Below are 27,245 nucleotides of genomic sequence, written 5' to 3'. Positions count from 1 at the left end.
TCCCGATATTTTAGATCTAGCTTCTGCATATGAGAGAAAACATGTGCTATTTGTCTCTGTGAACTTGACTTAGCTTACTTCACATGATTTATTCTAGGTCTGTCCATTGGTCTGTAAATAACATTTTTTTTGGGGGGGGTCCATTCGTGGGGCCTGGGCCTGGGCACTGTCCCTCAGCTCTTCAGCTCAAGGCTAGCACTCTACCACTTGAGTCACAGCACCACTTCCAGCTGTTTTCTTTTTGCTTATATGGTGCTGAGGAATCAAACCCGGGGCCTCAGGCTTGCAAGGCAAACGCTCTATCACTGAGCCACCTTCCCAGCCCTGTAAATAACATTTAAAAAAAATTTATAAAATAACATTCCTAGCCAGGAAATAGATAAATAGTGGTGATTGGGACTAGGAATAGGAGGGATACATACTTTTTACTATTACTATGTACCTTCTTTTTTTTGATTGGTCGTGGGGCCTGAACTCTGGGCCTGAGTACTGTCTCTCAGCTCTTCAGCTCAAGGCTAGCACTCTACCACTTGACCCACAGTGCCACTTCCGGCTTTTTTTGCTTATGTGGTGCTGAGGAATCAAACTCAGGGCCTCATGCATGCAAGGCAAACACTTTACCACTGAGCCACCTTCCCAGCCCACTATGTACCTTTTTAAACATATTTTCTTTGTGTTTTTTTTTCTTTTTTCTTTTGGTGGAGCTAGAGATCAAACCCAGGTCCTCAGGCAAGCACTCTATCAGTGAGCTACATTCCAGCCTCTTGAAAAATTCAAGAAATGAAATTTAAAAAATAATTTAAAAAATATAACTTTTTAAAAAAAGTGCACTCTTTTTTAAAAAGTGTTACTCTTTTTCTTTTTACTCTGTGTGTGTGTGTATGCGTGCACATGCATGTGTGTGCACGCTGGTATTAGGGGTGCTGTTTCTGAGCTTTTGTATTCAAGACTGGTGCTGTGCTACTTGAGCCACAGCTTCACTTTTTTTTTTAATTTTTTTTTTTTTTGGTAAGAGTTGGTGGTCAATTAGAGGTAAGAGTTTCATGGACTTTCCTGCCCCAGCCAGCTTCAAACCTTGATCCTCAGATCTCAGCCTCCCTCCTGAGTAGCTAGGATTACAGGTGTGAGCTACTGGAGTCCAGCTATAGTTCTTTTTTTTTGGTCAGTGGTAGGGCTTGAACTCTGGGCTTGGGCGCTGTTCCTATGCTCTTCAGCTCAAGGCGAGCGCTCTACCGCTTGAGCCACAGCACTACTTCTGGTTTTCTAGTGGTTTATTGGAGATAACAGTCTCACGGGCTTTCCTCCCTGGGCTGGTTTTGAACTGTGATCCTCAGATCTCAGCCTCCTGAGTAGCTAGGATTACAGGTGTGAGCCACCAGCGCCCAGCTCCCGCTATAGTTCTTTCTACTATGGCAGTTTTCTTTACTATTAAGAGCACTTGAAATTCAGATGATGCAATGAGGGAACTGACTTATGGATTTAATTTTAATTAACTCAAATTTAAATATCCATCTGTGGCCAGTGTCTACTTAAGTTGGACTGTGTAGCTCTGGGACCTTTCCATACTGTGCCACATGAACTCAGTCCTCCAAATAATTATGAAGTTGAATTTCTTTGGCTAATGTTACACCTAACAGTGTAACATTATTTTCTTTAGCTGATATGAAGCATATGCTGAAGGAGATTAGTTTTAGATATGATTGGATGGTTTCTTTGCATAGAATAAATTCTGTCCTCTAGGCTATACTTCTTTTCTTTTCTTTCTTTTTTGTCAGTCGTGGGGCTTAGACTCTGGGCCAGAACGCTGTCCCTCAGCTCTTCAGTTCAAGGCTAGTGCTCTACCACTTGAGCCACAGCACCATTTCCAGCTTTTTTTTTCTTATGTGATGCTGAGGAATCGAACCCAGGGCCTCATGCATGCAAGGCAAGCACTCTACCACTGAGCCACCTTCCCAGCCCCGCTGTACTTCTTTTCATCGTATTGTTTCTCTGTGTGCCTCTGGGTTCTGTGTTCATAGCCTGGCCATCTATGGAATAGAAAATTGATTCCAAGTGAAGACTCCTATTCCCCTGTTCTACTTTTGTTTTGTTTTTATTATCCTCACTTAAAATTGTTTAGCTGCTAATTCTTCTATTTATATCAGTTTGCACCTGGGTTTCAAGTAGGAGATGGAATTGGAATGGATTTGAAACTGTCAAACCACGTTTTCAATGCTTTAAAACAACATGCCTACTCAGAAGAACGTCGAAGTGCCCGCCTGCATGAGAAGAAAGAACATTCTACTGCGGTAAGGATTCTTAAGTTTTATGTTTTTTAAAAAAAATTTGCTTTCCTTTAATGGGAGATATCAGAGTAGAAACTACATGTTTGAGAGTATAAATAAATTTTATAAATGTGTTTGATATTTTTTCATGAGATTTCTCAAATCAATCATTTTTTTTGTGCTTAATATCCCAAATGGCTTTGCTGTTTTACATTGTAGATTTGGTACTTATATAAAGCTCACATTTTAGTGGCCATAGTATATAGGTTATGGTACAGTTGAGTGTACAAGATTTTTAAAAACCTTATTTGCTGGGGCTGGGAATGTGGCTTAATAGTAGAGTGCTTGCCTAGCATGCATGAAGCTCTGGGTTTGATTCCTCAGCACCACATAAACAGAAAAGGCCAGAAGTGGCACTGTGACTCAAGTTGTAGAGTGCTAGCCTTCAGCAAAAGAAGCTCAGGGACAGTTCCCAGGCCCTGAGTTCAAGCTCCTGGACTGGGGCAGGTGTGGGGAGTGAGGGGGCCAGTTACTTACTAGTCAGTTGCTCACATTTGTAATCCTAGTTATTCAGGAGGCTGCGATCTGAGGATTGCTGTTTGAAGCCAGCCTAGGCAGAAAAGTCTATGAGACTCATTATTATTGGCATATTTTACTTAATGATCTCCATTGTTTTACATTAATGAGGATGATAAACTATTTTGAGTATAACCTTTCAGGGCTCAAGCCTGTAATCCTTATTACTCAAGAGGCCAAGATCTTAGCATTGTGATTCAAAGCCAGCCTGGGCAAGAAACTCAGAGAGATTCTTGTCTTCAACTAACTACCAAAAAGCCAGAAATAAACTTGTGGCTCAAGTGGTAGAGTGCTAGCCTTAAACACAAAAGCTCAGGGAGAACGCCAGGCACACACACACAAAAAGGACCTAATTTATAAGAATAATAGGAAAGCTGTTTTAAGTTTTGGTGATACAGTAAGATTTTGATTAAGCTAACGAGATTGGTTTTAGTTTTGGGTTTGGGTTTTTTTGTTTTTTGGCTGTGGGGCTTGAACTCTTGGCTTGGGTGCTGTCCTTCAGCTCAAGGAGAGCACTCTATCGCTTGAGCCACAGCACTGCTTCCAGTTTTCTGGTGGTTAATTGTAGATAAGAGTCTCATGGACTTTGCTGCCTGGGCTGACTTTGAACTTCAGATCTCATCCTCCTGAGTAGCTAGGATTATAGGCATGAGCTACCAGTGACTGGCTCTGGTTTTGGTTTTTAATTTCTATTTTTTAGATTAAGGGCAGAATGAAAAAGTTAAGAGCACACCTCTTGAAAGGAAAGGTTCTAGGAGTTTGATTCTTGCTAAGGACTAGGAGAAGTGTTGTCTCCTGATTTCTAAAAGTGTCTCTGTGCTACACAGCAGTGGCCCTGATGAACAGGCCTACCCTAGTAGTCTATCTACATAGGTAGACTTAGTCTAAAGCTGAAACTTTTTGGTCGATTGTGGGGCTTGAACTCTGGGCTTGGGTGCTGTCCTGCGCTCTTCAGCTCAAGGCAAGCTCTCTACCACTTGAGCCACAGCGCCACTTACAGTTTTCTATTGGTTTATTGGAGATAAGAGTCTCACGGGCTGGCTGTGAACCTCGATCCTCAGATCTCAGCCTCCTAAGTAGCTAGGATTATAGGCGTGAGCCACCAGCGCCCGGCTTTTTGTCTGTATATGAAATTGAGAGATATAGCATTTGTACAAACTTAACTAACCCTAGTGCCTATCCCTTACCATCTGTAACTGCTTTTTCTTGGTCTTGGAGTATGAATGTAAAATGGGGAGTTGGGGGGGGGACATGTTCATTGCTTTCACAGGGGAAAGAGGAAGCAGATGAGGCCACCCTGTGCCCTCTAGTCCTCTTCCCATGTGTTCTGTGCTGGAGAAAGGGATGACAGCACCTCCTGTGCTTCAGTTTAGTCTTTCTGGAGCAGAATTTTCTCTATAATGGATGAGGTGGAAGGGAACCAGAAGTCAGGGGAAAGGTATTATGGTCAGTGAATCCTGAGTACTGATTGCCCTTTGTAGCCTTTGGCTTTGGTGCCACACAAGGTACCTGTGACTGTCTAAGTACCTGGTCCCCTTCTGGGAGGGGCAGAATGGGTGGGCACAAATATGTGATGCAAGTCTCATGCTAGGCTTTCCTTGAAGAATATGTGGCCAGGGGTTCCTGCTTAGGACTGGTTCTGCTGATGCTCTTAAGCTTGAGCACCAGAAGTTCTCTCCCACAGAGTCTTGCACATGTATCTTCACATTGGGGCTATGGTGAACTAGAGGGACTAGAGCTGGGCTTTCCCAGAGTGCACTGTAGAGGCACAGCAGATAAACTGTGCTCCTCAGATGCTTCCAGTACTGGGTGTGGGTGGGTATAGCCAGGGAGGTGATAGGGCCCCGTGTTGCTCTCATTAGATTTCTGCCCTTTGTCCCCACTTAGAAACTCTCCTTCTCACCCACCCATGCTATCCTCCTTGGGTAGTCTCCTTCACTAGTAGCTTGCCTACTCTTCCCACGCTGATCATTGTAACTCTGCTGTCAGCCTGATATCCCTGGGGATGTACTTTTCAGAAATGGTGATTCTAGCCTAAACTAGAGACTGTCACCAGACCTGCCTCTTAACCTCCTGGGCTGTCTAAGCTGAAACCCAGAGGCCCTTGCTTGGTCCCAATATCTTGTCCCAGGTATTTACTTTTAAGACATTAGAGTAGTTACATTTATAAGAGAGTTGGATCTTGACAGCACTCTTTTTCAGAGTCTGTTTTATATACATCTAAGTAAATTCAATAATAAAAGAGTTTTAAAAAGGAATATTCTAAATGTTAGATGCTTATTGGAAATGGCTCACAAATATTTTGTGCTTATAGTACTTTATCTTTTGCAGGAAAAAGCAGTTGATCCTAAGACACGTTTACTTATGTATAAAATGGTCAACTCTGGAATGTTGGAGACAATCACTGGCTGTATTAGTACAGGAAAAGAATCTGTTGTCTTTCATGCATACGGAGGGAGGTAAATGAGCAAATACTGTAACATCCCATGAACAAAAAATCCCAGGATTGGTGGGTTCACACAAAGGTCAAAGCTAATGTTACATGGCAAGTAGGGTAATTGAAAAAATGTTACTGTTGACCAAGGGTGTGGTAATCCTCTACCTGGATTGGAAAGATTGCAGTTTGATGGGCAGAGAGGTTGAGATCCCATCTTAATAGAAAAAGCTCAGTGTGGTGACCAACGTATATGATTCAGTGCCTATCATCCAGTGTGTCATCCAGCTACGTCAGGAAGCATAAAGAGGGATCATGGTCCAACGTAGCCTAACAAAAAAGTGAGACTATCTCAAAAATAACTAGAACTAAAAGGACTGGAGGTATGGCTCAAGTGATAGTGTACCTGCTTGCAAGTCAAAAACCCTGAGTTCAAACCCCCCCAAAAAAGGAAAAAAAGGTGTTATAGAAGGTATTTATTTTATACTTTAGATTCCAATTACTATTGGTCAAGCCTTCTGATTAGTTCTCTTAACTAGTCTCTCTAGATAAAACATGTACATATAATCATATACGGTTAAGTTCTAATTGTGAAGAGGATAAAAAGGAATATTGGTCATGAGGGTGTAGCTCAATGGTAGAATGAATGCTTACTACCCTCAGAACCAAAAAAAAAGGGGGGATGGGGTGAAGGGGGTGTAGAGCTTACATTTTTCAAGTTATATCATCTAGAGCCAGTTACTGCATCTTGAATAAAATATCTTCCTTACATCATAGGATTTTTGTCTGGATGAGAACATATTTAATAGTACTTGGTATAATCTTAGTCACTTCCTTAATGCTTGGTTTTCCCTCTTTCTATTTTTTTTTTTTTTGGTGTGTGTGTGTGTGCTGATACTGGAGCTTGAACATAGGGCCTCCCAATCATGCGTAGCTTTTTCATTTAAGACTGCTGTATCACTTGAGCCATTAATCTACCTCCTATTTCCCCCTCCCCACTGGTTAATTGGAGGTAAGAATCTCTTAGACCTCTCTTCCTGGGCTAGCTTTGAGTGGTAGTCCTCAGATCTCAGCCTCTGAGTAGTCAGGATTGTAAGTATGAACCAATAGCCCACTCTTTCTAAATTTTAGCTGAGACCCAGCAAATATAGCTTCATCTTACAAATTATTTTAAAATGAAAGATTATTGATCCTGAGAAGTTACAGAAAGGTTTAATATGAAAAGTAGCCTTCATCTCACCTGCCCTTGCTCAGCAGCTTTTTTCTAAAGAAACCACTAGTCATAACTTTAAGTTTAATTATCTAGAGATTATATACATTTGTACTTTGCTTATATGAAAAGAGATTTCATTCAGAATCTTTTTTTTTTTTAGTCAGTTGTGGGGGCTGAACTCTGGGCCTGGGCCCTGTCCCTCAGCTCTTTAGTCAAGGCTAGTGCCCTACCATTTGAGCCACAGCACCACTTCTGGCTTTTTTCTGCTTATGTGGTGCTGAGGAATGGAACCCAGGGCCTTCTGCATGTGAGGCAAGCACTCTACCACCGAGCCACCTTCCCAGCCCCCAGAATCATTTTTTTTTCAGTTAATTAATGTGTCTTAGGCCTTAACTATGTTACTGGCTTGTACCCACCTATTTTTAAATAATAGTATGTTCTATTATGTGACATCCAGCAATGTTCTTATAGGCATATCTAACTGTATTTCTACAAGTATACCTTTAGGCCAAAGGCCTAAGGATTACCAGGCCAAAGTCTGTGGTTCCCTTCTTCATTTGTTAAACAGCGGAAGAGTATTCGGTTTTGTTCATTGTTTGGGTCTGTGAGCTGGCTGTATAGCAAGTAATGTTTCTTGTCTATGAAAAATATATTTTTAAAACTTGTTGTATGAATTCAGTGGTCAGAATCTTGAATTTGTTTACCTTTGAGTGGTATTAGTGCCATTTGGCTTATTTAGCCAGCCTAGAAGCTAGCCAGATTTACAGGTTGGGTATATTCTGAATGTCAGAATATACTGCTGGATTGTCCTATGAGAAGCCAATCTAACTTACGCTGTCACCAGCAGTATGCTCTTTGTTGTCTTTGAGGGAGTAATGCAAGTGAGGCAAGGCAGGTGCCAATGGCTCATGCCTGAAATCCTAGCTACTCAGGAGGCTGAGATCTGAGGATTGCAATTCAAAGCCAGCCTGGGCAGGAAAGCCTATGAGACTTATTTCTAATTAGCCACCAGAAAACTAGAAGTGGAGCTGTGGCTCAAAGTGGTAGAACACTAGCCCTGAGCAAAAGAACTCAGGGATAACCCAGGCCATGAGTTTAAGCCCTATGACTGCAATGAGGGCAGGCAAGACTGTGTGAGCCAGGGCAAGGAGTCTGCTGTTTACTTATTGCAGTGAGCACTAAAGATATGATTTTGTTTTCCAAAGATGACCTAGATTTTTTTAAGGAAAAATGAAAAATTAATTATGGGCCAGGCGCTGGTGACTCATGCCTATAATCCTAGCTACTCAGGAGGCTGAGATCTGAGGATCGCAGTTCAAAGCCAGCCCAGGCAGGAAAGTCCATGAAACTCTTATCTCCAATAAGCCACCAGAAAACCAGAAGTGGTGCTGTGGCCCAAGTGGTGGAGCACTAGCCTTGAGCTGAAGAGCTGAGGGACAGCGCCCAAGCCCTGAGGGACAGCGCCCAAGCCAAGTTCAAGCCTCACAACTCACCAAAAAAAAAAAAAAATTATGGTAAAAATTCTTAGTTAGCAATGTGGCTTGATGATCTAGCACTTGCATATGTGCATAGCATGTGTAAGGCCCTGGGTTCAATTCCTGGTTCCATCCAAAAAAGTCTTAATGTAGTTTAAATGAACGGTGTGGTGATTTGGACTAAAGTGGTGGTGAAAAAGAAACATAAGAAGTCTTTGTGTTTCAAGTAATACTAGGGCTTTGAATTCAGGGTCTCCCCCTTCTTAGGCATGTATTCTATCACTCAGCCCTTGTTTGGTCTGGTTATTTTGAGATAAGGACTCACTTTTTGCCAGGGACACCTAGACTGCACCTATTTTCTGATTCCCTCTTTGTCTGGAATAATAAGTGTAAATACTAGCATACACAGCTTCTTCTTCTTCTTCTTTTTTTTTTTTTTTGGTCTGTCGTGGGGCTTGAACTCTGGGCCTGAGCGCTGTCCCTCACTCTTCAGCTCAAGGCTAGAGCTCTACCAGTTGAGCTACAACACCACTTCCGGTTTTCTGGTGGTTTATTGGAGAGAAGAGTTTCATGGACTTTCCTGCCTGGGCTGGCTTTGAACCACGATCCTTGGATCTCAGCCTCCTCAGAAGCTAGGATTACAGGCGTGAGCCACCAGCGCCCGGCCCACAGCTTCTTTCATTGAGATAAAGTCTCACAAACTTTGCCTGAGCTGGTCTGGAACTGAGCTGATCTTTCTGTTCTTAGCCTACTGTAGCTAGGATTACAGGTACATACCACTGCACATTCCATTTGAGGCCAAATGGAGGAGGAAACTTAGCCAGGAAATTAAGTACAGAGGAATTTGGAGGATTTGATTGAGAATCTTCCCTCTGGAAATAGGATTCCTTTCTTTTCTAGGTGAACCTCTCTTTAGATATTTAAGGTAAATTCTTCTCTTGTTACATCCTTTTCTTTTTCTTCCCACTACCTCCACCCTGATTCAAATCCTTTGAGGAGCTCACTGTTGCAAAACCTCTTGAGTTGGTGCCACTCCTGTAGGCTTTCTCCCTCTTATCTTGACATTCTGGTTCGCTTGGTCTTCCTTACGTATGTAGTTTGAAAGTGCCATGCTCGAGAGCCCTCATGATGACCTGCTACCCTTATGGACGGCATAGGTCCCTCATAGATCTCTCTCCATTCTGTCCCTTTAGTTCCATGTCAGCCAAGTCTTAACTGCAGTTCTTTGTTTCTCAGGCACCCCCTGATTTCCTGCCTCTGCTTTTAATACTGTTCCCATCTTACCCTTTGCCTTCATTCTATTTCAGGTGACACTTGTCATGTAGCCTTGCTTATATTTTTCAACCCAAAAGAATCTGTCCATACTTCCTTTGTTGTATCTTGTCCTCTTTGCCATTTACAGGGCAAGGGCCCCTTTACTGACCTTTCTATCTGTTAGGCACAAAAGAGTTATCTCTATGTGTGTGTGTGTGTATGTGTGTACATACTGTGTGTCGCTTCTTAGACCATCTCAAGTGTCTGTAGCCTGTTTGAAATGCATGTCTTTTCATTGTTCATTAAGTGAAGAACATTATTTTAGTATATGTGCTGCCGAAGCGAACACAAGTGAAGAACATTATATGCTGGATTCAAAGCTTGGACAATGTTTTATTTAAAACACACAAACTATCTAGGTACCAGTGATGCATGGTTATAATTCTAGCATCTTGGAAAGCTTGAGGAAGGAGTATCATTTGAGGCTAGTCTGATCAGAAATTTGAAGGCTTATCAAGAGAAGAAGACAGACATATTTTGGTGTTATAGCATCTTTGTTTTACTGTGAGCTAGTAACTTGTACTAACTTGATTTTTCTTCTTCTTAGCATGGAGGATGAAAAGGAAGATGGTAAAGCTATACCTGCAGAATGTGCCATCAAAGTGTTTAAAACAACCCTTAATGAGTTTAAGAATCGTGACAAATATATTAAAGATGATTTCAGGTTTAAAGATCGCTTCAGTAAACTAAATCCACGTAAGATCATCCGCATGTGGGCAGAAAAAGAAATGCACAATCTCACAAGGTAAAGAAAATCATGCTAGAAGTACTCTTGGGAACTGCCTTCTTATATCAGGAAGGCAAAAGCCCTATGCTTGCTTTTAAATTCTATAGAAATAGTGAAAGATCACCAGGTGCTGATGATTCATGCCTGTAATTCTAGCTACTCAGGAGGCTGAGACCTGAGGATCATGGTCCAAAGCCAGCCTGGGGAGGAAAGTCCCGTGGACTCTTTATCTCCAATTAACCACCAGAAAATTGGAAGTGGCACTGTGGCTCAAATGGTAGAGCTCTGGTCTTGAGCTGAATTACTGAGGGACAGCGCCCAGGCCCAGAGTTCCCATGACTGACCAAAAAAAAAAATAGTGAAAGACCTTGAAATTCTAGTGCTTAATGAGACTGCGAAAACATTTTCATATGTACAACTTAAATTTAGACTTTTATGATGAAAAAGCCATTTCCCTTTTTCTCTCAACAATATTTGAGGGGAGTGAAGACATTTTACCACATGTCATAAGTTTTTGTCTTTTAAATTGTCTTTATTAAGATTTAAAATATAGCAGAGTGCTGGTGGCTTATGCCTGTAATCCTAGCTATTCAGGAGGCTGAGATCTAAGGATTGTGGTTCAAAGCCAGCCTGGGTAGGAAAGTCTGTAGACTCTTAATTGCCAGTTAACCACCAATATATTTTTTAAAAAATAGAAGTGGAACTGTGGATCAAGTGGCAGAATGCTAGCCTTCAGCAAAAAAAAAATTCAGGGACATAGACCAGGCCCTGAGTTCAAGCCAAGCAAGCAAACGAGCCAGGGTAGAGGGCAGGGGGAGGGAAGGAAGGAAGAAAGGATAGAAGGAAGGAAAATGTTAGGCTTATTACAAATAAAGTTTTCCCTTTTTATTTTAGAAATGATTAATACAGTACTTTGTTAATAGCTGGGGATAATATCTCAACCAATCAAACTTCACTTTGCTTTAATTTATTGGACTTCTCAGTTTAAGCAGTTTATTTTTGGTCAAAGAATATGTTTTATCAACCAAGAAACCGAATAATAACCTTACACATTAATAAACATTCCCATAATTTATTGAAAATTTTAGTTATTTCATGTAGACATTTTCAAAAGGAATTATCCACATTAGTTTGCAAAATTTCTTAGAAATTAGTAGAGCAGCTGCCCTTCGATCTTTTCTATATTCCTGTACTTTGTTCCTTGCCTTTCTTAAGATTCTTCAGTAGCCTCCCATAGATTTTATTGTGAATTTAAAGATCTTTCCTGACGTGTATCCTGCTAGTCTCTGTGGCTTCAACACCCCTCTCCTTCCCCCTCACACATCCAGCTGGGCTGGCTGATTTGCATTCCCAAATGAACCACTTCCATGCATTCTACACACTGTCTTCATCTGGCCAACTCTGCTTCCCTCCTCTTCCTTGTTGCCAGGAGCTCTGGAGCCCCCCTACATCTCTGCTAAAACATTATTCCACCATCACAGCTTCCTTGCAGGAGAGGCTAGGTCTTCCTATTTTGTATTCCCACAGCACCATGTATAGCATAGAGCCTGCTCATTGCAGTTCCAGATTAGGTATTTATTGAATAAATGACACATTTTCTCCTTCTGATCTTTATAGTCTTCATTCTTTCTTTCTCTGTAGAATGCAGAGAGCTGGAATTCCTTGTCCAACAGTTGTACTACTCAAGAAACATATTTTAGTTATGTCTTTTATTGGTCATGATCAAGTTCCAGCCCCTAAATTAAAAGAAGTAAAGCTCAGTAGTGAAGAAATGAAAGAAGCCTACTACCAAACTCTTCATGTAAGTTGTCCTTTTAACAGCATTCATACATACACTGAGTTTTAAAACAGATTCCTCCAGCCAAATATGGTGGTCTGTGCCTATGGTCCCAGCAATTTGGGAGGCTGAGACAGGAGGATCATTTGTGCCCAGGGATTCAAGGCCAGCCCGGGCACTGTAGTGAGACCCTACCTTAAAAACAAAACAAATCAACAAACAAAAAAATACAGTAAAAAAATTCCTCAAATAGTACTACTTCAAGGTAGCATAACAAAGAAAACTGAAGTTTATGAAGGAATGTTAATATCAAAGAGTTGTCTTTATACATATCTTGGGTAATTTTAGAAAACTTAAAGACCTATGGAGCAGGAAAAAGCTTTTTTATTAGAATTAATGACATAGAAATGCACAAAACTTCATTAAATAAAGTTAATATCATTGCGTTTAGCAGGTCTAGAGCCTTATTAATTTGCATGCCTCTTTGAATACTATGACAAACACAGTGAGGGAATAGCAATTGTTGGGAAATCAGAGGGCAATAGATTTGGTCTCATAAGTGATGGCAGTGGGGATGGAAAATTAAATAGAGTCCAGAGATAGAATTGGAAGCACACAAACACACACCCTCCCTGCTGCCTCCATAGACTAACTCATACTGTATGGCAGCACCTGAATTAACCCTAGGACAATGCTCCTAATATTGTCATCATTCCTCCTCACATGGTGAGCACTTTACATTGGCTCTGCATGAAGCCATTATGTCAGGCAGCAGCTCACGTGAGTGTTGTCCAATTTGTTAAGATACAGTCAGGGAGAGGAGCTGCCTTTCTTTGCCTCCAGTAGGAAAACAGTGAAAGGCTCTTCCAGCCCCAGAGTGGGGGTGGCTGTGGAAGAGATGAAGTAGGGATAAAGCATTGCTATTTAAGTCTATTAACAGTAGTGAGTAAATACATTAATACTGTCCCTACTGTGCGATTAGGGGATCAGATCAATAGTGACTAGATAATGTTACTTACTTTAAAGAAATCTCTCAGTGGAGGGGAGTCGCGCACCCCTGTAATTCCAGCACTCAAGAAGGCTCAGCAGGAGTGGAAAGTTTGAGTCTAATAGGTTATATATTGGGACCTAGTCTCCAGTACAAAACAAAAACAAGAGTATCTCTTTTTCTTTTTTGTTGGTCCTGGGGCCTGAACTCTGGGCCTGGGCTCTATCCCTCAGCTCTTCAGCTCAAGGCTAGAGCTCTACCACTTGAGCCATGGTGCCACTTCTATCTTGTTCTGCTTATGTGGTGCTGAGGAGTCAAACCCAGGGCCTGCTTCGTGCATGCAAGGCAAACACTCTACCCTTGAGCCACCTTCCCAACCCTCTCTTTTTTTCTTTTTTTGTTTGTTGTGAGGCTTGAACTCTGTGGTTGGGTACTCCCTGAGCTCTTTATTTCAAGGCGAGCCCACTACCACTTGAGTACCACTTCCAATTTTCTGGTGGTTAATTGGAGTTAAGAGTCTCAGGGACTTTCCTGCCCAGGCTGGCTTTGAACCTTGATCCTCAGATCTCAGCCTCCTGAGTAGCTAGGATTACAGGTGTGAGCCACCTGTGCCCGAATTCTATTCTTTTCTTTTTTATCAAGCTCTGACAGGAAATATTTTTCAACTTGAGTTATTAGGACATTGGTCCTCTTATAGAATGAAATGACTTACCTCAGTCTTATGGTTAATGATCATGACATGGTTACCATCCATGTGGAAATCCAAATCTGACCTACCAGTCTTCTTGTCACAGGACAAAGAAGTGCCACACACTGATTTTATTCCATTGTCCTGCTATTCCCACCATCTAATCAACAACAAAAGTGCAGTCCTGGATACATACAATGAAGAGGAAGTGGGTTTGGAGCTGGGGATGCAGAGTGGTCTGGACAGGCCCTAGGTTTTTATCCCCAGCACTAAAAAAAAATTAAGTTTTAACTTGGCTCTGTTTTCCTGGGCAATCTTTGTTAATATACATATTAATTAATTAGTGTTTTGCTGTTACCAGGGTTTAAATTAAGGCCCTCACACTTGCTTGTCTTGTTCTCTCAGATAGTGCTCTACCACTTTTTCCACAACTACAGCCTGGCTTTTGCTGGGGGTTTTGGAGATGGAGTCATGTGCACTTTCCTGCATAGGCTGTATTTGAACCATGATCCTCTGTATCTCAGCCTCCTAAGTGGCTAGAATTATAGGCATTAACTACTGATGCCATGCAGTCATTGAAGAGGTAAATTAGGATCATTTCTTCATTGCCTAACTGTGTGCCCTCCTTCCTCACAGTTGATGCAGAAGTTGTATAATGAATGCACTCTCGTACATGCTGACCTCAGCGAGTATAACATGCTATGGCATGCTGGAAAGGTGAGCAGCATATTTAATGTTCATGTTTTGTCATTCATGCAAATTACTGAATGTAAATATATCCATTTTTGTGCTCTATACTAAATAGGTTTGGTTGATTGATGTCAGTCAGTCAGTAGAACCAACTCATCCTCATGGCCTGGAGTTCTTGTTCCGTGACTGTAGGAATGTTTCACAGGTAGGCACGTAAACCAGTATGCCTTTTTAAATAGGATATGACAGGTTCAAATATTTTTATACCCTTAAGGTTAGTAAGAGGACCAAATTCAAAGAAATTGATGGAAGGGAATGCTAATTGCCTTTCAAGTAAGGATATAAAGATTATGTTCAATTTTCAGCAAGAATTTATCATATGTTTCATATTTGAACAACATTTCCAAGGGATATATTTTTGCTTGGACTCAATATTTAAGGAGTTGAATAGACATTTAATTCATGCATAGTGCTTAAGCGGAAGCTAGTATACAGTAAACCTTTGTGCTTATTGCCATTATCATTGGCAATAAAAGGAAGATGGCCCCATAGGGAGCTATCACTGTTGTTGAAAACAGAATAAAAAACAGAGAAGTAAAACTCAAGCAGAGAGCTGGGTCACATTGGTTGCCATTTCTAAGGGAAATGACTTGTTAGGAATAGAATCAGATATAAATGACCTTTATAAACAATAAAATAACTTATGTTGGAAATGATCTCTGAGTCTGCTTGAAAATGTTAATTTGTCGTTGATAAAATCTAAAACCCATTTTGATAACCAAAGAAGGCACTCTATTCAGAGGCAGAACAGATGTGTAAGAAGGGACAAAATCAGAGGCTGGGAATGCAGCGTAGTGGTAGAGTGCTTGCCTTGCATGCATGAAGCCCTGGCTTTGATTCCTCAGTACCACATAAATAGAAAAAACTGAACTGGTGCTGTGGCTCAAGTGGTAGAGTGCTAGTCTTGAGCAAAAGAAGCTCAGGGACAGCGCCCAGGCCTTGAGTTCAATCCCCATGACCAGAAAAAAAAAAAAGACAAATTCAAATAGGACCTGAGCATATATCTTAAACTTAAGAGTCCAAGAATCAGTAGCTGAAAAATGCTAGAAGGAATTTAGTCAATGATTCTTTGCAGGTCCATAGCTCAGTTTATGAGGGAGCCTTGCTGTTGCTCCTCTCTTACTTTCTTCTATTTTGCTGTTAGTTTTTCCAGAAAGGAGGAGTAAAGGAAGCCCTTGGTGAGCGGGAGCTCTTCAATGCTGTTTCAGGCTTGCACATCTCAGCAGATAATGAAGCTGATTTCTTAGCTGAGGTAAGTGATCTACAACTCTTTTTCCCCTTCTAGGCTATGGGAAGCTGCAGGGAAGAGATAGTGGAAACGCAAAGCTAATTTTATGCTCTCTTCTCCCCAAACAAAATTAATTTGAGATGTTTCACTTCTTGAGTTGCTTTTGGTCCTTTTCAGGATTAAAAACTTAGAATAACTTTTAGCAAAACTTGTCTTCTGCTAAACAAGGTAGCTTACACCTGTAATCTCAACTACTAAGGTGGCAGAGATTGGAAAGACTAAACTCTAGTACCACCACCAAAACAAAATCAACACAAAAAAAATTACTTTTTCAAGACATGCAGTTTGGCTGACTTGAGTCCCATTTTCCCCTGTGGTAAGAATGAGGAAGCTGACTGGTAAACATCCGGTGACAAAGCAGGAACATGTGGTCTCTGCCCTTAAACAGAACACAGAAAGTTAGAAATGGCCATTGTTAGAAATACTTCTCAATGTCAGAGTCACAGAAACATTTACAAAAGGAAAAGTAAAGCCTTTCACGAGGGCCTGTAACTATAAATCTAGCCATTAGGGAGACTGAGATCAAGATTGTAATTCAACACAATAAAAAATTTATTAAAAAAAAAGATTGTAATTCAAAATGAGTGAAGGCAAAATTATACAAGACCCTGTTTCCAGCCAGTAAAAAGCTGGGTATAGTCAGGTGATGGTGACTCATAACTATAATCTTGGCTACTCAGGAGCCTAAAATTCAGTGGATCCATTTGCAGCCAGCCAGGTCAGAAACGTCAATGAGACTCCATCTTCAAAATAACTAGTACAAAGCTGTTGAGGAACATAGATCAAGTGGTAGAGCTCTGGCCAAGCAAGGCAGTTGAGAAGGCTCAAGGCCATGAGTTCAAACACTGATAAGGGGTGGAGGGAAAGCTGGGTATAGTGGTAATGTACCTGTTATCCCAGCCACAAGGGAGATAGGAAAATTAAACTCCAGGCTGGTCTGGGCCAAAAGGAGACTACAGAAAGAAAAAAAGGGGGGGGGGAGGACCACACAAATTTAAAACACCTCACTGCATAGACTTTTTTTTTAATAATTGAACAAGTACTAAAAAAATGAAACAAGCCAGGTGTTGGTGGCTCACTCTCAGCTGAGGCTAAGATCTGGTGATCTTGGTTTGAAGCCAGCCTGGGCAGGAAAGTCAGGGATACTCTTATTTCTAATTAACCACCCCAAAAAGCTGGAAGTAGAGCTGTGGCTCAAGTAATAGAGCACTAGCCTTGAGCACAAAAGCTCAGGGACAGCACTAGGCCCTGATTACAAGCTCTAGGATCAGCACATGTGTGTGTGTGTGTGTGTGTGTACATGTGTACATGCATGTGCGTGTATGTGTACGTACACACACAACAAGAGCTAATTACTCTCAACATTTTACCAAAGCAGAAGATGATTATAGAATCTTTCCCAGAATTCCCCAGGTGACGCGTATTCCAACAGGCTCTGCTGGAACCTAAGACTATGGGGGAAGTGACAGAAAAGGTGATGGATACAGCATCTGGCACAGTATAGTAATTGTTCAGTGAGGTTTATTATGTTTTCCAAGATGTTGAAATTTTCCTTTGTTGTGATTGGAAAACTACCAAGTACTCAGCATATCATACTCCAATTTCTGGCTTCATAAAGATCTTGACCCTGGTTACACAATCCATTAAAAAGTATGCATGTATATACACATGCATGTGTACAACATACGTAGAATAATTGTGGTCCAAGACTAGCATCATTAGAGATGGCCTAGTGTTAGAGTGAAAATTCCACCCCAACCTAAGGTGTAGTTTATGTGAAGTGAGCAATTTGACAAATGAGCTCAATGTATTGATCTTGTAGATAGAAGCTTTGGAGAAAATGAATGAAGATCATGTTCAGAAGAATGGAAGAAAAGCTGCTTCATTTTTGAAAGATGATGGAGGCCCGCCAGTGATGTATGCTGAATAGCATTAGTGCCCATGGCTTTCCAAGTCAACATGGTGGTGAATGTCAGCGCCGACAGTGAGTGTAGTGTGGGTGACTAGGAATTCCAACACAAGAGGAGTGGACAGTGGTGCTTCTGTGCTTTTCCCCTTGTAATCCATGTGCCAGATGTGTGGAATTTTTAGCTCGGCATTGAGAGAATAAAATGTCACTACCTCTCATCCTACGGACAGAATAATACAATTCTTTAACAGCTTATAGTTCATCTAGGGAAGGAGACAGGATTTTTACATGACCCGTGGTAGAAAATGTTTTGATGAGAATTATTAAAACTTAGGTAACTCTTCCTAAAAGGAGAGGGACAGATGTGTTTACAAGGGAAATGTTGTGACAACACATTGCTTTATTTACCTCCCTATTTTGTGTTGCAGCCTTTCTCAAATATTTTTCAGCCTAAAATGAGCCCCTCTAGGCTGTGACCATGATGCTGTGGGGAAATTTTTTCTCCTTAGTGGGTGTTGAAAGTGGAAACTGTTTTAGAGGAGCTGGTGGAAATACAAATAAGCAATACTTTTATTGGTACGTGAAAATCAGTTGAATTCTGCTTTTCCTTGCTCATATCCAAGAAAAGAATTGTAGATTTCTGGAAGAGATAATTTTGTAAGAACTTCATAACCTCATTTTAAAACTAACTTTCAGCCTTTCTACAATTAAGTTAAAATGGATGAGAAGTAACTCATGATGTTGCTGTTCTGCACTTGTAATGAATATGTAAATTATCTGAAAGAACAGAGTATAAGACTTAACCATGTTTGACATATCTTACTGAAGTCAATCCAACGAATTTCAGTTTACATTTCAGTAAAATTAGATATGTATTGATTATTGATTTTAAAAGAATAGAGCAAATAGGGATAATAGGAATAATAAAGGGTGAAAAGTGTGTATAAAACAAGTTGGGTACCAAATTAACCAGCTAATTGGATGTGTCTGGCTTCAATTTTAATAGTTTTTAGCACTGGTCAGACATTACTTTGGGACAAGTAAGCACTGTATTGGAAAAGTACATTGGTTTTGTTTGGGGTGAAGTTCATTGGCTACTGCCCAATCATTCCTCCAGGTATTAAGGTCAGACCAGCTCCACTTGAAGATCCAAATTTCCAGTCTGGTAGTAGAAAGTAAAAAACAACCTAGACATTTATATTTGAAAGCTTTTCTTTTAACATTTTAAAATGCCAAATATGTTCTTTCTAAAAAATATGTTCTTTCTGTTTTGGCTCTGTAATGCTTTTAACCACATTTCAGGGAGTATGATTTTGGGTAGACTCATTACATTTCTTACATGTTTACTATGAAACAAAGATTTAGGTGACTGATAATTGTTGGCTTTACAAAAAATTTAGAGACATAATTTTTAAAACAATTATTTAAAACTTTTTGTTTTGTTTTCTGATATATTCTGTTTAACAAAAGAGAGCAAACCATTGCTTGGAGTGTGCTCTGAACTTGGCTTTTAAAAATTAAAATTCTAGAGAACATTTTAGAATTGATTTGTTGTGTGGTTTGTTCTATCCTTTACATTAGCCTAATGTCCTGGCACCAACTAACTCTTTTTATATAAACTTTAGTACTATTTGAAGCAGATTTTTCTCCCCTTCTCATATTTCTATTTCACTCTCATATGAAGTAGAATTTCACTCTACTTCACATTTGCAAATGGTGTGTTTTGTCCCTCATAGATCAGAGAGGAAATATTTCACACGGTTGGAAGAGAAAAAAATGGAAAGTATAGTTTATTAAATAATCCATACACGGGGCTGGGAAGGTGGCTCAGTGGTAGAGTGCTTGCCTCGCATGCATGAGGCTCTGGGTTCCATTCTTCAGTACCACATAAGCAGAAAAAGCTGGGAGGGGTGCTGTGGCTGACATGGTAGAGCGCTTGCCTTGAGCTGAAGAGCTGAGGGACAGCACCCAGGCCGAGTTCAGGCCCCACAACTGACAAAAAAAAAAAAAAATCCAGTACAAAGTACAGAAAGAGTGGTATTAGCTGTAAAGTAGGTTACCAGCATAAGGATTACTGGAGAGCAATTTTATTCTACAAGATACGCATGTGTGTGTGTGTGTGTATTTTTTTTAATTAAAAAAATTTTTTTGTTGTTGGGGCTTCTGGGCCTGGGTGCTGTCCCTCAGCTCTTTAGCTCAAGGCTAGTGCTAGCTTTACCACTTGAGCCACAGCACCACTTCCCGTTTTCTTGTGGTTTATTGGAGATAAGAGTCTTATGGACTTTCCTGCCCGGGTTGGCTTTGAACCATAATCCTTAGATCTCAGCCTCTTGAGTAGCTAGGATTCCAGGTGTGAGTCACCTGCACCCACCTCAACAATATAATTTTCAACCAGTGTTTTTATATTAAAAAAATCAATTTTTTGTTGTTCTTTGCAAAAGATACACTAATTTGAATGTAAATACAGAAATTTAAGAATGTTAAAGTCCCACATACTCCAAAGACAACTGTTTATACTGTGATATACATCCTTGGCAACTTTTTATTTCCCCTCAGCATGTTTTCTTTTTCAGAAAATCTTTGAACAAAAAAGCAAGATGACATGTTCGGCATAGCTGACTCCCTTAGGGAGCTGGAGACAGACATGTTAAGTGTAATGGTTAATCACAGTATCATTTTGATTCTGTTTAGAGACACCTGCCTGAATCAGTAAAGTACACCTCTAAGAAAATTTTTCCTTAAATTGTATTTGTATACAACTATGGCAAAACACCCAGAGGTATGTATTTATGTGTGTGTGTGTGTGTGTGTGTGTGTATGCAATGTGTACATGTATGCATATTCATGCCAAAACTGAGGCTTGAACTCAGGGCTTTGTAGTTTTGGCTTTTTCACTCAAGGCTGGTGTTCTTTTGAGCCACAGTTTACTTCCAGCTTTTTACTGGAGATAAGTGTCTTGAATTTGTCTGGCTTTGAACCTTGATTCTCAGATCTCAACCTCCTGGTTAGGATCACAGGTGTGAGCTACCACTGCCCAGCTGAAAATGCATTTTTTTTTTTGGGTCCAGTCGTGGGGCCTGAACTCTGGGCCTGGGCGCTGTCCCTCAGCTCTTCAGCTCAAGGCTAGCGCTCTACCACTTAAGCCACAGCGCCACTTCTGGCTTTTTTCTTTTTGCTTATGTGGTGCTGAGGAATCAAACCCAGGGCCTTGAGCATGCAAGGCAAGTGCTCTACCACTGAGCCACCTTCCCAGCCCCGAAAATGCATTTCTTAAGAGATCTTTTTTTTTTTCTTTTCTTTTTTGGTAGCTTTTGAAATTATAAGGTCTGTTGTAGCCCTTAGAACTTTAGAAGTAGGAAGCAAAGCCAGGTGTCAGTGGCTCAGATGTGTAATCCTAGCTACTGAGATCCAAAGGATCAAGGTTCAAGAACAGCCTGAAGTCCTTAAGACTCCTATCTCTAAAACAATCAGCAAAAAGCTAGGCTGGAGGATTGGCTCAACTAGTAGAGTACCAGCTGAGTAGACACGCTAAACGTGTTTATATGCAAGGCTCTGAGTTTTGTTTTTGTTTTGTCTTTTTGCCGGTCCTGGGGCTTCAACTCAGGCCTGGGCTTTGTTCCTGAGCCTCTCTGGGCGCAGAGACACCACCTCTGGCCTTTTCTGTTTGTGTTACTGAGGAATGGAACCCAGGGCTTCATGCTTCATGCATGCTAGGCAAGCACTCTTACCACTAAGCCACCTTCCCAGCCCCAGGGTTCTGAATTTAAACTCGTAATACTGGTTAAAAAGAGCCAGGTGTCAGTGGCTCACGCCTGTAATCCTAACTACTCAGGAGGCTGAGATCTGAGGATCTTGGTTCAAAGCCAGCCTGGGCACGAAAGTCCCTGAGACTCTTATCTCCAATAAACCACTGTAAAACTGGAAGTGGTGCTGTGGCTCAAATGGTATAGCGCTAGCCTTGAGCTGAAGAGCTGAAGGACAACACCCAGGCCCAGAGTTCAAGAAAAGAAATTGGAGAGATCTTGACAATTCAGTTTATGAAGATGTATCTTCTTCTATTTTTTTGGTAGGGAGTACATAAAAATTTAGTAAGTTTTTAAGGCTTTATACGTTGAGACAAAGACTTATGAATTGAGAGTCTTCTGTTTTTTTGTTTTGTTTTGTTTTGTTTTTGGTCTGGTCGTGGGGCCTGAACTCTGGGTCTGAGCGCTGTCCCTCAGCTCTTCAGCTCAAGGCTAGCGCTCTACCACTTGAGCCACAGTGCCACTTCCAGTTTTTTTCTTTTTGCTTATGTGGTGCTAAGGAATCGAACCCAGGGCCTCAGGCATTCAAGGCAAGCGCTCTACCACTGAGCCACCTTCCCAGCCCTCTTCTGTTTTTATTCCTTGGGTTCCAATTCGTTTCTAGTTCAACAGGCATTGTTTTCACTCAGGCCTTCCTAGCTCTCTCCCACACATGGCGAGCGATTGCAGAATTTGATCAAGTACATTGGATAAGTAGTAGATGGAGAAAGATGTTGGGGTATTCATTACAAAGTACATGAGTAAGGTACTACTTATAGCTCTATAAACTTTTTAATACCTACTGCTTTCTGGGAAAGAAGAACACCTAGTGAAATGGATCACATTCAGAACAGTATTTTGGTAAAAGTCCCAGGTGAGTAAAAATTCAGGAAAAGTGGATCACATCGGGAAAGATTTGGAAAAGTGAAAATGGAAACAAGAAAAAATATTGCTTGATATGGTATTGTATTACTAAGTAACAGAATAAACTACTTAATCTTTTTGAAGTTGTATTATACTTAGAAAAAGCTCAAATAACCTGGAGCAAGTGGTTCATGCCTGTTCATGCCTGGAACAAGTAGTCACTGGCGGCTGAGATCTGAGAATCTCAGTTCAAAGCCGGCCCAGTTCGGAAAGTCTGGAAGACTCTTTATCTCCAACTAACCAGTAAAAAGCCAGAAGTAGAGCTATAATTCAAATGAGAGAGCAACAGCCTTGAGCAAAAAACATACAAACAAAAAAAAAAACACAAAAGTGGCGCTATGGCTCAAGCGGTAGAGCGCCTGCCTTGAGCTGAAGAGTGCAGGGAACAGCACCTAAGCCCAGAGTTCAAGCCCCACTACCGACAAAAAACAAACAAACAACCCAAAAACAGGCAGCTGGGTGCCATTGGCTCTTGCCTCAGGAGGCTGAGATTTGAGGATCACAGTTAAAAGCCAGCCAGGGCTTATCTCCAATTAACTATCCCCCCCCAAAAAAACATTAGAGCTGTAGCTCAAAGTGGTAGAGCACCAGCCTTGAGCAAAAAAGTTCAGGGACAGCCTGGGTTTAAGCCCCAGGACTGACAAAAAAATGCTAAGGGACAGCACCCACATCTGAGAACCAGCACACGTATATGCTGAGATCCAAAGGATCAAGGTTCAAAGCCAGTCTGAAGTCCTAAATACTGGACCAGAGGAACGGAAGTATGCAAAAACTGAGTATAACTTCTGAAGACTCAAATTGAAGCCTTTGACCCTAATACAACTATTTGGAGATGGAGGCCTTGAGCGTGGGTTAAATGAGGTCCAGAAGATCGTGGCTGGTGTCATTACAGGAGGCACTTGTAACTGTAAGAAAAGCCGTATGACAATGAGAAGGTAACTGCACCCCAAGGAGAAAGGCCTCACCAGACACCAATTGTATTGGCATTTTGTTCTTAGACTTCAACCTCCAGTACTGTGAGAAAAGAAGTGTTTGCTACTTAAGCTTCAAGTTAGTGATCAACTGTTGTGGTCTCTGGGCAGACTAACATGAAGACCAAGGTAGATATAAAACTTAAGGGGCTGGGAAGGTGGCTCAGTGGTAGAGCGCTTGCCTTGCATGCATGAGGCCCTGGGTTTGATTCCTCAGCACCACATAAGCAAAAAGAAAAAAGCTGGAAGTGGCGCTGTGGCTCAAGTGGTAGAGTGCTAGCCTTGAGCTGAAGAGCTGAGGGACAGTGCCCAGGCCCAGAGTTCAGGCCCCACTACCAGACCCAAAAAAACCCCAAACAAACAAACAAACAAAAACTTTACTGTTGGGGGAGGGCTGGGCAGACTTAGTCCTGCTTCAACTAGTTTAGTGAACATATTTGGGAAATTTTTAGATGAGTACATGGAAACTTTGCTCATGATCAGAAATCTGCAGGTAGGCCACCCAAAGCCACTTTTCAAAGGAGGAAGAAGATACATGGTTAAGATGGTGTATTGTGTATATAGAATTCAATATTAAAATCATCGGGCATCAGTGGCTCATACTTGCAATCCTAGCCACTCAGGAGGCTGTGATCTGAGGTTCATGGTTCAAAGCCAGCCTGGGCAAGAAAGTGTGAGATTTTTCTCCAATTAACTACCAAAAGAAAATAAAAAAGTACAGCTGTGGCTGTGCTAGTCTTGAGGAAAAAGCTTAGGTATAGTGCCTAGGCCCTGAGTTCAAGCTCCAGGACTGACACAACAATAAAAAATAAATTTTAAATAAATAAAAAAATAAATAAAATTAGGTGGCTACAGGTGACTCACACCTGTAATCCTAGCTGTTCAGGAGGCTGAGATCTAAGGGTCATAGTTTGAAGCCAGTCAGGGCAGACTCAACCCAAGATACTACTATTTCAATTAACCAGCAGAAAGCATAAATAGATCTGTGGTTCAAGTGGTAGAATACCAGCCTGAGGGAAAAAGGTAAGGCTCAGGTTAAGGGCCTGAGTTTAAGCTCCAGTATAGCACAAACAACAACCACCCCCTGCTAACATTATGAATTAACAAATGTTTGTGATTAAGTCATTAAGTTTAGGGTAATGTACTGCAATAGATATCTAATACAGAAGATAAAAGGGCCCTATTTAAAGTTCAGGAAAGAGCTAGGTGTGTTGATGCATGCCTATAATCTCAGCACTTAGGCTGAGGCAGGAGAATTGAAATTTCCAGGTCAGCTTGCGCTAAACATTGAGACTGTCTCAAAAACCAAAACAAAAAACCCGTTATTTGGAAAGGCAGTATACTCTGCCCTTTTCCAATTACCTCTGAATTAGTTCAGATTTTTAAAAAAATAAACATCAGCTGAAAGAAGGTATTTCAACATAATGAATCCAGAAGCAGCTAGAAGAATCTAGCTATCCTTTACTATTTCAGAAATTAGAGATTTGCAAACACATTAGAATGTACGCTAAAGAAACTTGCACATCAGTGTTTATTGCTGCACTATTCGCAATAGCCAAGATAGGGAAACAGCTCAGATGCCTACAATAGATGAGTGGATCAAAAAAATATGGTACCTATGTACAATGACATTTTACACAGCCATTAGAAAGAATATGTCATTTGCAGGGAAATGGATGGACCTAGGACAAATCATGTTAAGTAAGCCAAGCTCAGAGAGGCAAATTGTGCATGTTTTCTGTAATATGTCGAAGCTAGATCTAAAATACATGTACACATGATAAGTTATACAAGACTCTAGGCATTCATGCACAGTGACACCTAAGGAGGATATTCTTAGAAGAGGAGCACAAAGGCACAAAACATACATGCCATCTGATCATATAAAATAATATTTATCAAAATGAACTCCAGGAAGTAAGAGGGTTTTTTCCTTTATGTTTTCATTTTCATTTTATCTTGTTTATCTGTCTTTGGGAGGGTAAGGGGGCCACAGAAATGGAGGGACAAAAGGTAAACAAATGCAGCAGAGATACTTACTAAGAAAGTATGTTGAAAATGAACCATACAACTTGTGGGTGGGGATGGGAGGGAAAAACTGGGAGACAGTGAGGGGGTTGACATTGTCCAAAAAAAAAAAAAGTACTCTTTACCTGACTTATGTAACTGTAATCTCTCTTTTCATCCCCTTTAATAATAATAAAAACATTAGAATTACATTTTTCTCAGTGAAATTTCAGACAATAATTTTTTTTTTACGTATCACTGTTCTTTAGCATGCAATAGGTTTATTGGGTTTAGGATTTGCTTTTGTTTGAAACAATCTCATTATGCAGTCCAGTCTCATTTGTAACAATCACATGGAAATTTCATGTTTTTTTTTCCAGTTCTATGATTTGAATTCAGGGCCTTATGCTTTGCTGGGCAGCTGAGCTGCTTCATTGCTTGAGCCATACATTCATCCCTTTTGTTCTGGTTGTTTTTGAGACAGGGTCTTGCTTTTGCCCATGCTGGCGTGGACTGTGATCCTTTTATGCTTCACTGTAGCTGGCATGATAGGTGTGTACCACAATGCCTATGCACAGCTTTATCTATTAAGAGTCAGCTATTTTCTGCCGGGGCTAGCCTCAAATCATGATTCTCCTGATTTTTGCCTCCTGAGTGGCTGACATTATAAGGTATAGCATCCAGCTTCCTATATTTCAGACACAGCTTGAGAGTCAGAATGATCTTACCTGCTCTTTTTTAAGTGCTTTTGATGGACATGTCAGGATAGCATATTTTAAACTCTTTCCACTGATAGTTTAAATTGTTTTCTGTTTATGAAGCTAATATGAATTCATTAAAAAAAAAAAGAACACCAGCCTGAAACTGCTGTCTCATGTCTGTAATCCTAGTTATTCAGTTGGCTCTGCCCTGGAGGATTGTTAAAGCTGGTCTGGGCAGGAAAGTGGGGGAGACTCTTAATCTGCAACCAACCAACATCCTGTACTGGAGGTGTGACTCCAGTGGGACTCAAAGGTGAGCCAGTTAAGCAAGAGCATGAGGTCCTTTGTTCAAGCCCCAGGTCCAACAAAAAACACCTAAAAAATAAAAATAATATCAAAAGTAGAAAGAAGGCAGAAATCATCCACTGTCTAACACATCCACCCAATCCATCATCCCTGACAGTTAATATACATTCAACTCTATAAGCCTGAATTCGAAGGTAAACATTCTTAGGAAATTAAAAGGCAAGGTTGCAAAATGGCGACATATAGTCAAGACTTGATAGTAAAGGCACATAATTTTAAACAATTCCGTTCATCCTAAAAGAAATGACTCACGATCGTTTTAAAACTAAAAGGACTCTAGAAAATTCAAAGAAGCAAGCAAACGCCCCCAAACACCAATCACTACACACGATCCCTTCAGACCATCCTCGGTCATCGAGTCTGATGACAAAATAAGAGGCAAAAGTGAAAACAAGCCCCAGAAAAGCAGGAAAGCCCATCGATGTTAGGTTGGGAACGGGGCACAGTTGCAGGGAGGCGAGCGGCTGGCACCGCGGCTTATCTGACCCCGCAGGAGCCTCGGGAGCCCCGCCCAGCTCGGGCCGCCGCCCAGGGGGAAGACCAACTGTCACTCACCCACACCCAGGGGCGGGATTTCGGCTTGCTCCGAAGGAAAACGAGGCGTGTGTGCCGGGGAACCTCGGATCCGCGGCGGGACGCTCCCAGCCAGCCTCGGGCCTCAGCTCTGGGCCAGAACCCCGGACCCTGAGAGCAAGGGGGAGCCCTTTCCAGCCCGCGGGCTCCCGTCTGGGGTCACTCTGGAAAGGGGCTTGTTGAGGGAGCATCCGGGGATCGGGGATGAGGAGGACAGCGAACCCGGAGGATCCCGGGCTCGGCCCCCGCCTTTGCTCCGCCTCCACTGGCCGGGGCGTTAAAGCGTAGCGCTCTCCGGCCTGCCCCCTCCTTTCCGAAAAGGGGCGGAGCCTCCCGCCCCGGGTAGGCGGGGGGAAACTCCTTCGGCGGGTGGGCCCCCCCCCCGCGGGACGTGGCTCCTTTAAGTGACTCCAGGCCTCCGGATCACGTGGTGGGCGTGGCGGAGGCGTGGCACCAGGAAGCGGCCTGCGAGCCGGGTCCGGAGCGCCGCGCCGCCCGCCGGGACCCGACGCCCCTGG

The 27,245-nt window shown here is 41.6% G+C and overlaps 2 protein-coding genes across 2 annotated transcripts in view; both read left to right on the top strand.

Annotated features, from left to right (window-relative positions):
* Window positions 1-18,950, top strand: part of Riok3 (RIO kinase 3) — a 29,706-nt gene extending 10,756 nt beyond the window's left edge. Inside the window, exons 6-13 of the mRNA XM_013014912.1 lie at window positions 2,145-2,288; window positions 5,172-5,299; window positions 9,824-10,021; window positions 11,645-11,804; window positions 14,093-14,173; window positions 14,262-14,351; window positions 15,351-15,458; window positions 17,317-18,950. Coding sequence (XP_012870366.1) covers window positions 2,145-2,288; window positions 5,172-5,299; window positions 9,824-10,021; window positions 11,645-11,804; window positions 14,093-14,173; window positions 14,262-14,351; window positions 15,351-15,458; window positions 17,317-17,424 — 1,017 coding nt within the window. The 3' untranslated portion in view covers window positions 17,425-18,950. The remainder of the gene's footprint in view (window positions 1-2,144; window positions 2,289-5,171; window positions 5,300-9,823; window positions 10,022-11,644; window positions 11,805-14,092; window positions 14,174-14,261; window positions 14,352-15,350; window positions 15,459-17,316) is intronic.
* LOC105984590 (chromosome unknown open reading frame, human C18orf8) overlaps window positions 17,454-27,245 on the top strand; it is a 32,224-nt gene continuing 22,432 nt past the window's right edge. Inside the window, exons 1-2 of the mRNA XM_013014817.1 lie at window positions 17,454-17,478; window positions 23,533-23,573. Coding sequence (XP_012870271.1) covers window positions 17,454-17,478; window positions 23,533-23,573 — 66 coding nt within the window. The remainder of the gene's footprint in view (window positions 17,479-23,532; window positions 23,574-27,245) is intronic.

Source organism: Dipodomys ordii, unplaced genomic scaffold (genome assembly GCF_000151885.1).
Source record: "Dipodomys ordii isolate 6190 unplaced genomic scaffold, Dord_2.0 Scaffold25, whole genome shotgun sequence".
NCBI classification, from domain to species: Eukaryota; Metazoa; Chordata; class Mammalia; order Rodentia; family Heteromyidae; genus Dipodomys; species Dipodomys ordii.
This window is presented reverse-complemented; position numbering and strand designations above follow the sequence as displayed.